This window comes from Nansenia antarctica (genome assembly GCF_963989245.1).
Source record: "Nansenia antarctica genome assembly, chromosome: 5".
NCBI classification, from domain to species: Eukaryota; Metazoa; Chordata; class Actinopteri; order Argentiniformes; family Microstomatidae; genus Nansenia; species Nansenia antarctica.
In genome coordinates this window covers 73,985,361-73,998,292 of record NC_137690.1, presented here as the reverse complement: position 1 = coordinate 73,998,292, position 12,932 = coordinate 73,985,361, and the positions used below count along the sequence as shown (strand labels likewise).

General features: G+C 41.8%; 2 protein-coding genes across 2 annotated transcripts; one reads left to right on the top strand and one right to left on the bottom strand.

Moving 5' to 3' along the window:
• Positions 1 to 3,805: 3,805 nt before the first annotated feature.
• On the bottom strand, positions 3,806 to 4,786 carry LOC308158792 (hemoglobin subunit beta-like). The gene is made up of 3 exons (XM_080532493.1): positions 4,666 to 4,786; positions 4,332 to 4,554; positions 3,806 to 4,027 (listed from the first exon to the last, which is right to left on the bottom strand). The coding sequence occupies exons 1-3, from the start codon at positions 4,755 to 4,757 to the stop codon at positions 3,896 to 3,898; spliced, it is 447 nt and encodes a 148-aa protein (XP_080388619.1). The 5' UTR covers positions 4,758 to 4,786; the 3' UTR covers positions 3,806 to 3,895.
• Positions 4,787 to 6,831: 2,045 nt separating this feature from the next.
• Positions 6,832 to 7,608, top strand: LOC308158794 (hemoglobin subunit alpha-like). The gene is made up of 3 exons (XM_080532495.1): positions 6,832 to 6,972; positions 7,091 to 7,298; positions 7,410 to 7,608. The coding sequence occupies exons 1-3, from the start codon at positions 6,878 to 6,880 to the stop codon at positions 7,536 to 7,538; spliced, it is 432 nt and encodes a 143-aa protein (XP_080388621.1). The 5' UTR covers positions 6,832 to 6,877; the 3' UTR covers positions 7,539 to 7,608.
• The last annotated feature ends 5,324 nt before the right edge of the window (positions 7,609 to 12,932 follow it).

The window sequence follows — 12,932 nt, the reverse complement described above, 5'->3', positions numbered from 1 at the left end:
TAACTGTATTACATTTTAAATAATATTGCATGGATGCACAGATATGATCAAATAACCATCAAATATTATACTTGTTACATATGTGTGGGTAATTCTTACTGGCAAAACTGATTAATAAAGCAAAATAGTATTTATCACAGCAGTAGCTGTAGCAGTAACTTTTGTCTGTAACAAAATAACAATACCGTCTTTGTTACCAACATTGATTAATAAAGCAAAATAGCATTTATGAAATGCCAAACAATTTTTAAAAATAAAATAACTTCACAATTAAACAAAACACATTTTGATCACAGTACTTTTGTCTTTAACACAGGGTTCCCACACCTTCTGAAACATCAAATTCAAGCACCTTTCAAGGACTTTCAAGACTCAATTCCATCAAATTCAAGGACCCAACACGGCATAGTTTGAGACAGAACTAGTTGACGAGCTAAGTAAAACATTTTTTAATATATATATATTTTTAGAGAGAGAGAGAGAGAGAGAGAGAGAGAGAGAGAGAGAGAGAGAGAGAGAGAGAGAGAGAGAGAGAGAGAGAGAGAGAGAGAGAGAGAGAGAGAGAGCGGGGAATTCAAGCACTTTCAATGACCCATGTCTATTTTCAAAGAAAATTAAGACCTTGATTTATTTTTCTCAAATTCACAAACTTTCAAGGATTTCAAGGACCCGTGGGAACCCTGTTAACAAAAAACCAAATAACGTCAAAATAGTCAATGCAACAAGTCGTATCTCGTTTGTATGTCTTACTTTGGAAACTTGAATACAACAATAGGGCCTATAATGCCAAATCTAAGCAAAATAGGTATTGTGAATTTTTTGTTCAACAAAAAGTCAAAGAATTAAAACGCAACCTTCAACAACAAAACATGTTTACTCGCTTAAACAGACCGTGTGAGGGAGCTGTGAATGCAAGATTCATAATAGTGGAGGACATCAACAAGCCGTTCACAGAGGTTCACAGAGAGTTTATTCAAAATTGCTTCGAAAAGGTATGTGATGCTCCAACAAGAAGCAGGCATTTGCAAATATCAGCATGGCCTCGAAACACCATGGCTAGCTGGGTGGATGAGCTGGCCTCCGACTTACAGATCCAGCTAAAAACGAAAGCCAAGGAATTTGTTTGGTATTGGTTGGCTGCTGATGAGAAACACTTAAACAGGACGGACACTGTCCTCCCCCAGCATACCCCTTCCCGGAACCTGCGGTCCGCAGACATGGGCCTGCTATCCACCCCCTGCCACAACCGACGGACCTTTGGGGACAGAGCCTTCAGCGTGGCTGCACCTACTCTCTGGAACTCCCTCCCCACAGTGATCTGCAACGCCCCCACCCTGGACTCCTTCAAACTAGCCCTCAAAACTCATCTGTTCTCCAAGGCCTTTGGCCCCTAGTCATTGTTTCATTTTTGCTTTGTTTGTTTTCTGTTTTGGTCTGTCCGTTCATTCCCTTGTCTTGTAAAGCGTCATTGGGCTTTTTGAAAGGCGCTATATAAATTAAAGTTATTATTATTATTATTACTGCCCACCTTCCCATATTCATCTGGGGGGTGGATGCTCGGTTTTCCGTCACCGAGGAACTTTTGGATATAAAAGCGATTCACAGGACAACGACTGGACAGGCCAGGAGCCGTTGGCAGTCGTCGTGCTAGAAGAAGGACGTTTTTTTATTTGTATTATTATCATGACACTGGAGAAACTGTACAGGAGGAACAGTTACCTGTACCACCGTCTACCTGCCTGTCTAGCTTGCCTGTCCTGTCTACCTGCCCTGCCTGTCCTGTCTACCTGCCTGCTCTGCCTACCTGCCCTACCTGTCTTGCCTACCTGCCCTGTCTGTCTGTCTGCTTGCCTGCCCCGCCTACCTGCCCTGCTTACCTGCCTACCTGCCTGTCTCACTTGCCTGTCCCGTCTACCTGCCCTGCCTGTCTTGCCCGCCTACATGCCCTGCTTACCTGCCCTGTCTGTCTGTCTGTCTGCTTGCCTGCCCTGTCTACCTGCTCTGCCTACCTGCCTGTCTCACTTGCCTGTCCTGCCTACCTGCCTTGCCTGTCTGCCGCACCTACCTGCCCCGCTTACCTGCCCTGCCTGTCTGTCTGCTTGCCTGCCCTGTCTACCTGCCCCGCTTACCTGCCCTGCCTGTCTGCCTGCTTACCTGCCCTGTCTGTCTGCCTGCTTACCTGCCCTGCCTGTCTGCCCCGCCTACCTGCCCTGCTTACCTGCCCTGTCTGTCTGCCTGCTTACCTGCCCTGCCTGTCTGCCCCGCCTACCTGCCCCGCTTACCTGCCCTGCCTGTCTGCCCCGCCTACCTTCCCCGCTTACCTGCCCTGTCTGTCACATCTACCTGCCCTGTCTGTCAACCTCCCCTACCTACTCTCTGTCTGCCTTCCAGCCCCCATCCATCCCGCAGTAAACAGCCTTGCATTGATGTTGTGCCTGGGGTCATTAGCCAGTCCTTACCAGGGGGGTATTCCATCAACATCGCAGGGTTAGGGGAGATGGGTAGGGGTAGGGGAGGTTGTATGCATGTCCAGGGGGGGAGGGGGGTGGCAGGGTTAGGGGAGATGGTTAGGGGTAGGGGAGGTTGTATGCATGTCCAGGGGGGGAGGGGGGTGGCAGGGTTAGGGGACAGGTAGGTTTTGAGGTGGCACTCAGAAGTGGAGAGTGAAGTACATTCTAGGGTTGTCATATTGCACATAGTGTTATTGCACATTCATTTAAAGTGTCGCAGTTTGCAGGCTTGAAATGTACACATTTGTGCCTCAGCAGTGCACTACACCTGATTTTCAATCCAGCAGCTGCCATCAATCCGTCCAGACTGTCCAGGGACTGTGAAGGGTCATCTCTCTCCATACTGATGCTGAGTGCTGCTCTAGTGGTACTGTCTGCCGAGAGCAGGAACTTGTGTGAAGAATGACTGATTAAACCAAGAGAGACACCTTTGAGCCGTGATGAGGCACAAAGGCACATGTGTGTCATCACCGTGTGATGTTGCCGTCTGAATGAGAAGTATAGGCTAAAATAATATTATTAATAATAATAATAATAATATAGTCAAAATGTATATAGGCTAAATATAAAAAAGGGGATTTTCCACAGAAACATACATTATTTTGAATCAATGTTTATTTTTTTCAATACAGCTTTGACACCATTTCCAGCCGCTCAGACTGTTGAAGGGTCATCTCTCTCCATCCTGGTGCTGAGTGCTGCTCTAGTGGTACTGTCTGCCGAGAGCAGGAACTTCTGTGTAGAATGACTGATTAAACCAAGAGAGACACCTTTGAGCCGTGATGAGGCACAAAGGCACATTTAAATTAAGCAATATCACACGAGAGGGAGCTAATACATTGCGCTGCAGAACTGTTGTAATAAGTGACAACAGATTATTATTTGTTTGTTTATTTAATCAGTTATATTGGCTCCGTCAACAAAAATTAGTTCCACAACTGGACTTTTGCCTAGTAACCTGAACACAAACATCTGCAGGCGAGCTACTTTATATCAACGGTCATTTGGGAGTGATACATTAAACACAGTTAAAAGTCCCAGTGCTGTTATACTGTATATCAGCACTCATGGAATGCCTCTTGTCCAATCAAATGACTTGGTCGGGAACTAACTGTTGTATAATATGTAGCATTACATGCAGTTCGAAAAGCTGTATCTTTTCGTGTGATGTTGCCGTCTGAATGAGAGGTAACCTATGGCTAAAATAATAGTTATTATAATAATAATAATTAAAAAATGAAAACGTAATAAAAAAGGGGATTTTCCACAGAAACATACATGATTTTGAATCAATGTTTATTTTTTTCAATATAGCTTTGACACCATTTCCAGCCTTGCAGACTGTTGAAGGGTCATCTCTCTCCATCCTGGTGCTGAGTGCTGCTCTAGTGGTACTGTCTGCCCAGAGCGGCGACCACGACGACGAGGAACTTCTGCCAGGCCTCCTGGATGTCAGGTGTGAAGACTTCTCTGCCGAACTTGGCAGCCACGCACACGGTGATGGAGTCGGCCATAAGCTATGACATAAAAGGAAGACAAGTGTTTGGTCAGAGGAAACATATTTGAATTTAAACTGTACATTTTAGAGGATGCAATCTATAATAGGCCTACTAAAACAGTCAACATAGGAATCAATTAGTCTGCTTACTACATCAAACAAGCAATCAGATTGCCTAATGAACCAACACGACTCTATTTCAGAAATGAATATATAGGCTATTCATGGAACTCACTCATTAAAAATTTAAATTATTAAAATTAATAAAAATTATAAATTAAAAAATTATTATTTAAAATTAAAATTATTATAAATTAACTCACCCTGAAGTTGTCGGGATCCACGTGCAGTTTCTCGGAGTGCATCACACTCAGGGGTTTGTAGACGCCCTTGATGTCATCCAGGTTCTTCACGGCCCGGTCCAGCCCGTTCATGATCAGCTTGCCGTGCGCGGCCACCTGGGCGTTGCCCATGATAGCAGAGGACGTGGACAGGTTACCGAGCGTGCTGAAGTGCCTCTGAGTCCAGGGACACACGATCAGAAGTCTAAAAAGAGACAACAGGTTTGGATTCATACATCGTATTGGCTCACTTGTTTCCAACTGCGCAAAGAGTCATTGGGCAATACATCAACTAATAAATACATCAACTCATTACCTGGCCAAAGCCTGGGGTCCGATTTCATTTGCGTCGATCTTTCCCCACAGGGCTACGATGGCTCCCTTCTCAGCATCTGTCCAGTCGACCATTTTGACGTTGTTTTGGTTATTTCCTCGGGTACTTTGTACTCTAAGATGATTGTGTCCTGGGATGTCCAATTTATTGACGTTCAGTTTCTCCGCCCAGGAGAGAAAACGACCATGATTGGATGATTGTCTTGAGGGGGCGAGGTCATCAGCATGTCCCAGATCGGAATGATGCCAAATAATGTATGGACCCACCTTTCCAGATATGCTTGGTCATTCAGGCGTTGCCAAATTCTAATGAATTAAGAAGGAAGATAAGAAGTGCTGACATGGCATATTTTTTATTATTTATAGAATAGAATAGAATATACTTTATTGTCGTTGTACAGTTGCCTTATACAATGAAATGGTAGTGGTTCTTCTTCTGAAGGTGCAAAAACAGAAAACATTCACATATTCACAAACATATACACATATATAACATATCACAACTATTACACACTAGACAATTAAAAAGCGAAAATGCTATAAAACAAGCTAAGAGACAATGAGGTCCGTGGTGTCAAGTGCAAATAAAGACAACAATCTTAAGAAAATAAAAACAACTATAAAAGCAAGCTAAAAGACATGTGGTCAGTGGCGTTATAATACTATAATAATACTGTAAAAATATATAAATGTATAAATAGGCACTTAGAATAGAGTTATTGCACATTTCTATTGCACTTTTTCCCCTATTAGTATTATGTAATACTATCAAATATATTTCCAAAAGTAAGATGTACAGGACGCTACAGTACTACAGTAAAAATAAATTTTGGTTCCTTGTGGTTTTCATTAAAAGAAATATGCACCTCTATCATTAGGCTACATTCCAATGTAATAAAAATAATACTTTTTTAAATGCATAAAATCGTGTATAAAGACTGAATTAAGCAGTAAAAACAAATAGCCTACAGTTGAGATATTTGCCAATGTTAATGTATCAGCCTGCAGAGTGACTCAGTCTGAGTTTTATCTTCAATTTCAGACGTTCCCGCCCATTTGATAGTTCCACATTTAATTTTATTTCATTTCTTTTTAATCGAACTGCTAACTGGTGGAAAGTCGTTTAGGCTATGAGAGCAATGGCCTATCTAGCTTATATTATATTTTTATATTTATATTTATGGATTTTACTCTGCACAAAATTAAATTGGTTGTTAAACAAATATCTGATATACATTTACCAATCCAATCGAACAACAGGTCTACATTTGCTTTTTTATTTTTTTTAATTTGTATTATTTATTTTGGTAAATGTTCAAACAACAAACATCTAGACGTCACAACAAGGACAGACATTAAGGGAAAACAAATAACTCCATAAAGTAGAAAGTATGAAAAATAAAGTAAAAGACAAAACAACTGACAAGACAATAAACCACAACAAGGAGACACAAACACAAATCAAGCTTAAAGTTTCATGTGCCAAAAAACAAAAATAAAGCTTAAAGTTTCATGTGCCAATAAACAAAAATGTGTGTGCAATGAGGGAAGGGGCGGGGGCATTACCACCACCACCAACAACCACGTTAATAATAAGAGTTAAGAGTTAGATAAGAGTTCCTATAACTAAAAGATAAATGCAAGATATAGAAAAATAAAAAAGGAACAAATAAAAATGTCATACATTTCATTTTCATTGATTCGAAGCTTAGCGCTGTGGCGGAAATCCATTTAGTTAGGTTAGGGTTGTGTTGTAAGCTTGTGGATTACAGAACTAAACCTTCCAATAAGTGATGACACATCATATTAACTTATTCATGCTATTATTAAATCAACATAAGTTATAGGCTAACTCTAGGTATCAGTAATTGTTATTTGAATGAGATGTTACATGTTACATGATACAGCTTTTTATGTAACCTATTAGATATAATAAGCTTAAAGTGCCATATATTTTTTTTTCTCCATAAGATGAATTTGCTCAATTCTAATGAAAAAAAAAAAAGACTGATAATGTGGGATATGCCTTATCAGAGGTGTGGGATATGCCTTATCCGAGGAGGAGTCGAGATAACGAGGGTGTGTTGACTTCTCTCGCGTCTCTATAAAAAAGAGCATGACACGTCTCTGCTCACAAGATTATTTTCTTGTGTTTCATTCTAATTTAGGTGCATAAATCCAAACAAGGCGCAGAAATGAGTCTCTCTGGCCGTGACAAAGCTGTCGTGAAGGCATTCTGGAACAAGATCTTCCCAGTCATGACTGACATCGGAAACGAAGCTCTTTCCAGGTAAATATAGCCTATAGGGGCTAATGAATTAATTAATGTCAACCTTTGTTTGAATTATTATGGAAGTGTGAATCATGTGTAAAGTCTAATATTAACACATGTCCACTGTCCTGCCTAGGATGCTGGTCGTCTACCCCCAGACCAAAGCCTACTTCTCCCACTGGCCCACCAGAGCGCCCAACTCCGCGCCGGTGAGGAAGCATGGCAGCACCATCCTGGCGATGATCGGAGAGACTATTGACCATCTGGACGACCTGCCTGGTTTCCTGGCCCGCCTCAGCGAGCTGCATGCCTTCAAGCTGCGTGTGGACCCTTCCAACTTCAAGGTATACAGAGAAAAGAGGAAAAGTGGAGCCAAGGTTAATGATGCGATGTCACCTTTTCACATTTGGCTTAAACTCTCACTCATTAAGACTGCATTTTCTGTTCTCTTTTAGATCTTTGCCCATTCTATCATTGTCGTCCTTGCAATGTACTTCCCTGTGGACTTCACTCCTGACGTCCATGTGTCTGTTGACAAGTATTTCAATAACCTGGCTCTGGCTCTGTCCGAGAAGTACCGCTAACTCACTGGAGAGATCCGCTGTCAAGTTGTCTTTTCTAAAGTGACACACATGCAGACAATAAACTGGATTGAAACTATCTAACTTGTTACTCGTCATTTCCCAGGTTTTCATGAGACTGTTACACGGTGTCTTGAATTGTGATTAGGCTATATTGATGGACTGAACAGTAGGTCTATGCTTAATTCGTTTCACGAATCTAATCAAATGTAAAAAATAAATAATAATAATAACATTAACTAATAAAAAATGATAATGAAAAATAACAGATTTTATAATAATAATGTAGTAATAGGGGTAGGCCTAGTGCTGGTCTACTGCAGTAGATAGTGCGTTTGTCTGTTGAGCGGGAGGTCATGAGTTCAGATCCTACCTGGGAACACCACTAGTGTTCACTACCTACATTTCGTTGTTTGGTACCTGTACTGTAGCAATGACAATAAAGTCCATTCATTCATTCATTCATTCATTCATTCATTCATTCATTCATTCATTCATAGTGTGCCCTTGAGAAAGGCAGTCATCCCTAAATTAATGCAGGGAGGATTTCCCTGTAATCTCTAATTGGAAATCGCTTTAGATTAAAAGCGTCAGCTAAATGGTAAATTACTTTTAATTAGCCTATAATAACAATAATAATACACAGTATATAGGCTAATAAATCCTACATAATCATAATCATAAATAATAATGGTATATAGGCCTATTCTTTCATTTAAAAAAGTAGAGCAGAAATATGCATGCTTTTAAGTCAATGTTTATTTGACGACTCAATTTCCAGCCGCTCAGACTGTTGAAGGGTCATCTCTCTCTCCATACTGATGCTGAGTGTAGAATGACTGATTAAACCAAGAGAGACACCTTTGAGCCGTGATGAGGCACAAAGGCACATTTCAATTAAGCAATATCACACGAGAGGGAGCTAATACATTGCGCTGTAGAACTGTTGTATAAACGCAATATCACACGAGAGGGAGTGTCTTCATCACAGCCGTGCTGATATTCAGTACCAACAGCACTCCCTCTCGTGTGATATTGCTTTTATACGACAGTTCTACAGCGCAATGTATTAGTTAACAGTAATAAGTGACAACAGATTATTATTTGTTTGTTTATTTAATCAGTTATTTTGGCTCCGTCAACAAAAATTAGTTCCACAACTGGACTGTTGCCTAGTAACCTGAACACAAACATCTGCAGGCTAGCTACTTTATATCAACGGTCATTTGGGAGTGATACATATTAAAAGTCCCAGACTCCCAGTGCTGTTGTATATCAGCACTCATGGAATGCCTCTTGTCCAATCAAATTACTACTACTAATAATAATAAAAAAAATCCACAGAAACATACATGATTTTAAATCAAGTTTTTTTTTTTTCAATATAGCTTTGACACAATTTCCAGCCGCACAGCTCACCTGGTTGGCATCGTTATAATTATGTCATTTTATGAAAACGCTTGAGTCAGTGAATCATGTATCACTATGTGCCATTTAGTAGGTCGAGTTAAGAGGAAAACACCCCTTCAGACTAATTAATTAAATCAGTTGAGAATAGTTTACAATGTGTGTAACTGAATGTTTTGATGTAGTACCGTACAGTAGTGTAGGAGAGCGCATACACAAGAGCATCTAACGGTGAATGGCGGTGAATGGCCCTCTAGTGGCCAAACAGGGGATATACCATTACATCTAGAATCCATACTAAATTTCAATTTTAAAAGGCTTTATTGGCATGGGAAACTTATGTTTACAAAGCAAGTGTGAAGATTAAAAAAAATAAAAAATAAAGTAATGTACGAATAGAATAAAGAAATTATTATAAAGAGCTGTGTATATCTATAATATACAGGTCAGAAAAGTGTGGACATTGCAGTTTGAAGAATATAAATGTGAACTATGCAAACATTTTGTAACTGTATTACATTTTAAATAATATTGCATGGATGCACAGATATGATCAAATAACCATCAAATATTATACTTGTTACATATGTGTGGGTAATTCTTACTGGCAAAACTGATTAATAAAGCAAAATAGTATTTATCACAGCAGTAGCTGTAGCAGTAACTTTTGTCTGTAACAAAATAACAATACCGTCTTTGTTACCAACATTGATTAATAAAGCAAAATAGCATTTATGAAATGGCGAACAATTTTTAAAAATAAAATAACTTCACAATTAAACAAAACACATTTTGATCACAGTACGTTTGTCTTTAACACAGGGTTCCCACACCTTCTGAAACATCAAATTCAAGCACCTTTCAAGGACTTTCAAGACTCAATTCCATCAAATTCAAGGACCCAACACGGCATAGTTTGAGACAGAACTAGTTGACGAGCTAAGTAAAACATTTTTTAATATATATATTTTTTAGAGAGAGAGAGAGAGGGGGGGGGGGGGGATTCAAGCACTTTCAATGACCCATGTCTATTTTCAAAAACTTTTAAGACCTTATTTTTCTCAAATTCACAAACTTTCAAGGATTTCAAGGACCCGTGGGAACCCTGTTAACAAAAAACCAAATAACGTCAAAATAGTCAATGCAACAAGTCGTATCTCGTTTGTATGTCTTACTTTGGAAACTTGAATACAACAATAGGGCCTATAATGCCAAATCTAAGCAAAATAGTGATTGTGAATTTTTTGTTCAACAAAAAGTCAAAGAATTAAAACGCAACCTTCAACAACAAAAAATGTTTACTCGCTTAAACAGACCGTGTGAGGGAGCTGTGAATGCAAGCTTCATAATAGTGGAGGACATCAACAAGCCGTTCACAGAGGTTCACAGAGAGTTTATTCAAAATTGCTTTGAAAAGGTATGTGATGCTCCAACAAGAAGCAGGCATTTGCAAATATCAGCATGGCCTCGAAACACCATGGCTAGCTGGGTGGATGAGCTGGCCTCCGACTTACAGATCCAGCTAAAAACGAAAGCCAAGGAATTTGTTTGGTATTGGTTGGCTGCTGATGAGAAACACTTAAACAGGACGGACACTGTCCTCCCCCAGCATACCCCTTCCCGGAACCTGCGGTCCGCAGACATGGGCCTGCTATCCACCCCCTGCCACAACCGACGGACCTTTGGGGACAGAGCCTTCAGCGTGGCTGCACCTACTCTCTGGAACTCCCTCCCCACAGTGATCTGCAACGCCCCCACCCTGGACTCCTTCAAACTAGCCCTCAAAACTCATCTGTTCTCCAAGGCCTTTGGCCCCTAGTCATTGTTTCATTTTTGCTTTGTTTGTTTTCTGTTTTGGTCTGTCCGTTCATTCCCTTGTCTTGTAAAGCGTCATTGGGCTTTTTGAAAGGCGCTGTAACCAGGGAGTAGCTAAAGGACTGTAGAATTTTAGGAAGGGCTGGTTATCTAACTAACTCTGAGCTAAATCGGCAGTGTAGGAGGATAGAGGCAGGGGGCGCCAGCAACCCTTTAGACTAGCATATCACAGTTATATATATATCATATATTATAATACAAGCTATAACTCAGTTAATCACACTATAAGACAATACTTAACCCCAATACTAGATTTGCTGTTAAACTAAACAATACAGACAACTAAACACACAGCAATGTATCAAATATAAACAAACACATTTATTTATACAAATTATATATACATCCCAATATACTCCCTCCCCGCCGGCCACACACACACTCACTCACTCACTCACACACAGTACCTGGCCTGAAAAGGCTTAGAGTCCCGGACTGAAAATGAGCGCGTTGAGGCCTGGTTGGAGCTCGTATGTGATTCGAGGAAGGCAGCAGATAAGGGGGGGGAGTGACGTTGCAATTTGAAGGGAAAGGGGGGTCTTCGTAGCAAACGACGAGGTGTGAATGGTTCAGGTCCGGTGGTCCACGGTCAGCTCCGGTGGCGTTAGCGGTCGGTCGCAATCCACCTCGGAGGCGACGGCTTTGTTTGGCTTTGGTCTCGCTATGCGCCAACGTTAGCAGCCGGCGGCTAGCAAGGCTGGCTAACGGTGACACAGCTAAACTGGGCTAGCGCTGCTAACCCACTAAACTCCGAACTCCCGCGGTGATGCGGGTAGCTAGTGATTTAACTATTAACAGTCGATGTTAAAGGCAGGTCTCCTAGACAGCATCACACAGTACACAGTAATGAGTTCACCTTGACGAGGCTGAATTCAGCTATGCTTGGTCGACTTCGTGACCGACAGGAGTAACTTCTCATTCATCTTCACTCTAACGCACAGACCACTTCCGTCGCTATATATACCAACCGGACATACATCAAGTCACGTACGCCAATCAAAACCACGCCCACTAATCTGGCGCTTGCACAATACTGAACAAATCTAAGACAGAACTTATACAATTACAATAACAATACATACACCTTCATGAAAACGTACATGAATAGTATGGAAAATAATTAAGGAAATAACAGGGGCAAAATAGGGCTGATTTGGGGAAACTAACTGGCTCTAAATTGTGGGCCTTCATAACAGGCGCTATATAAATTAAAGTTATTATTATTATTATTATTACTGCCCACCTTCCCATATTCATCTGGGGGGTGGATGCTCGGTTTTCCGTCACCGAGGAACTTTTGGATATAAAAGCGATTCACAGGACAACGACTGGACAGGCCAGGAGCCGTTGGCAGTCGTCGTGCTAGAAGAAGGACGTTTTTTTATTTGTATTATTATCATGACACTGGAGAAACTGTACAGGAGGAACAGTTACCTGTACCACCGTCTACCTGTCTGTCTGCTTGCCTGCCCCGCCTATCTGCCTGTCTAGCTTGCCTGTCCTGTCTACCTGCCCTGCCTGTCCTGTCTACCTGCCTGCTCTGTCTACCTGTCTTGTCTACCTGCCCTACCTGTCTTGTCTACCTGCCCTGTCTGCCTGTTCTGCCTACCTGCCCTACCTGTCTTGTCTACCTGCCCTGTCTGCCTGTTCTGCCTACCTGCCCTACCTGTCTTGCCTACCTGCCCTGTCTGTCTGTCTGCTTGCCTGCCCCGCCTACCTGCCTGTCCCGTCTACCTGCCCTGCCTGTCTGTCTGTCTGCTTGCCTGCCCTGCCTACCTGCCTTGCCTACCTGCCCTACCTGTCTTGTCTACCTGCCCTGTCTGCCTGTTCTGCTTACCTGCCCTGTCTGTCTGTCTGCTTGCCTGCCCTGTCCCATCTACCTGCCCTATCTGTCTGTCTGCTTGCCTGCCCTGTCTACCTGTTCTGCCTACCTGCCTGTCTCACTTGCCTGTCCTGTCTACCTGCTCTGCCTACCTGTCTCCCCCTCCTACCTGCCCTGTCTGCCTTCCAGCCCCCATCCATCCCTCAGTAAACACCCTTGCATTGATCCTTACCAGGGGGGTATTCCATCAACATCGCTAACGGAAAACCCAGGCTTTTTCTGATAAATCTCGC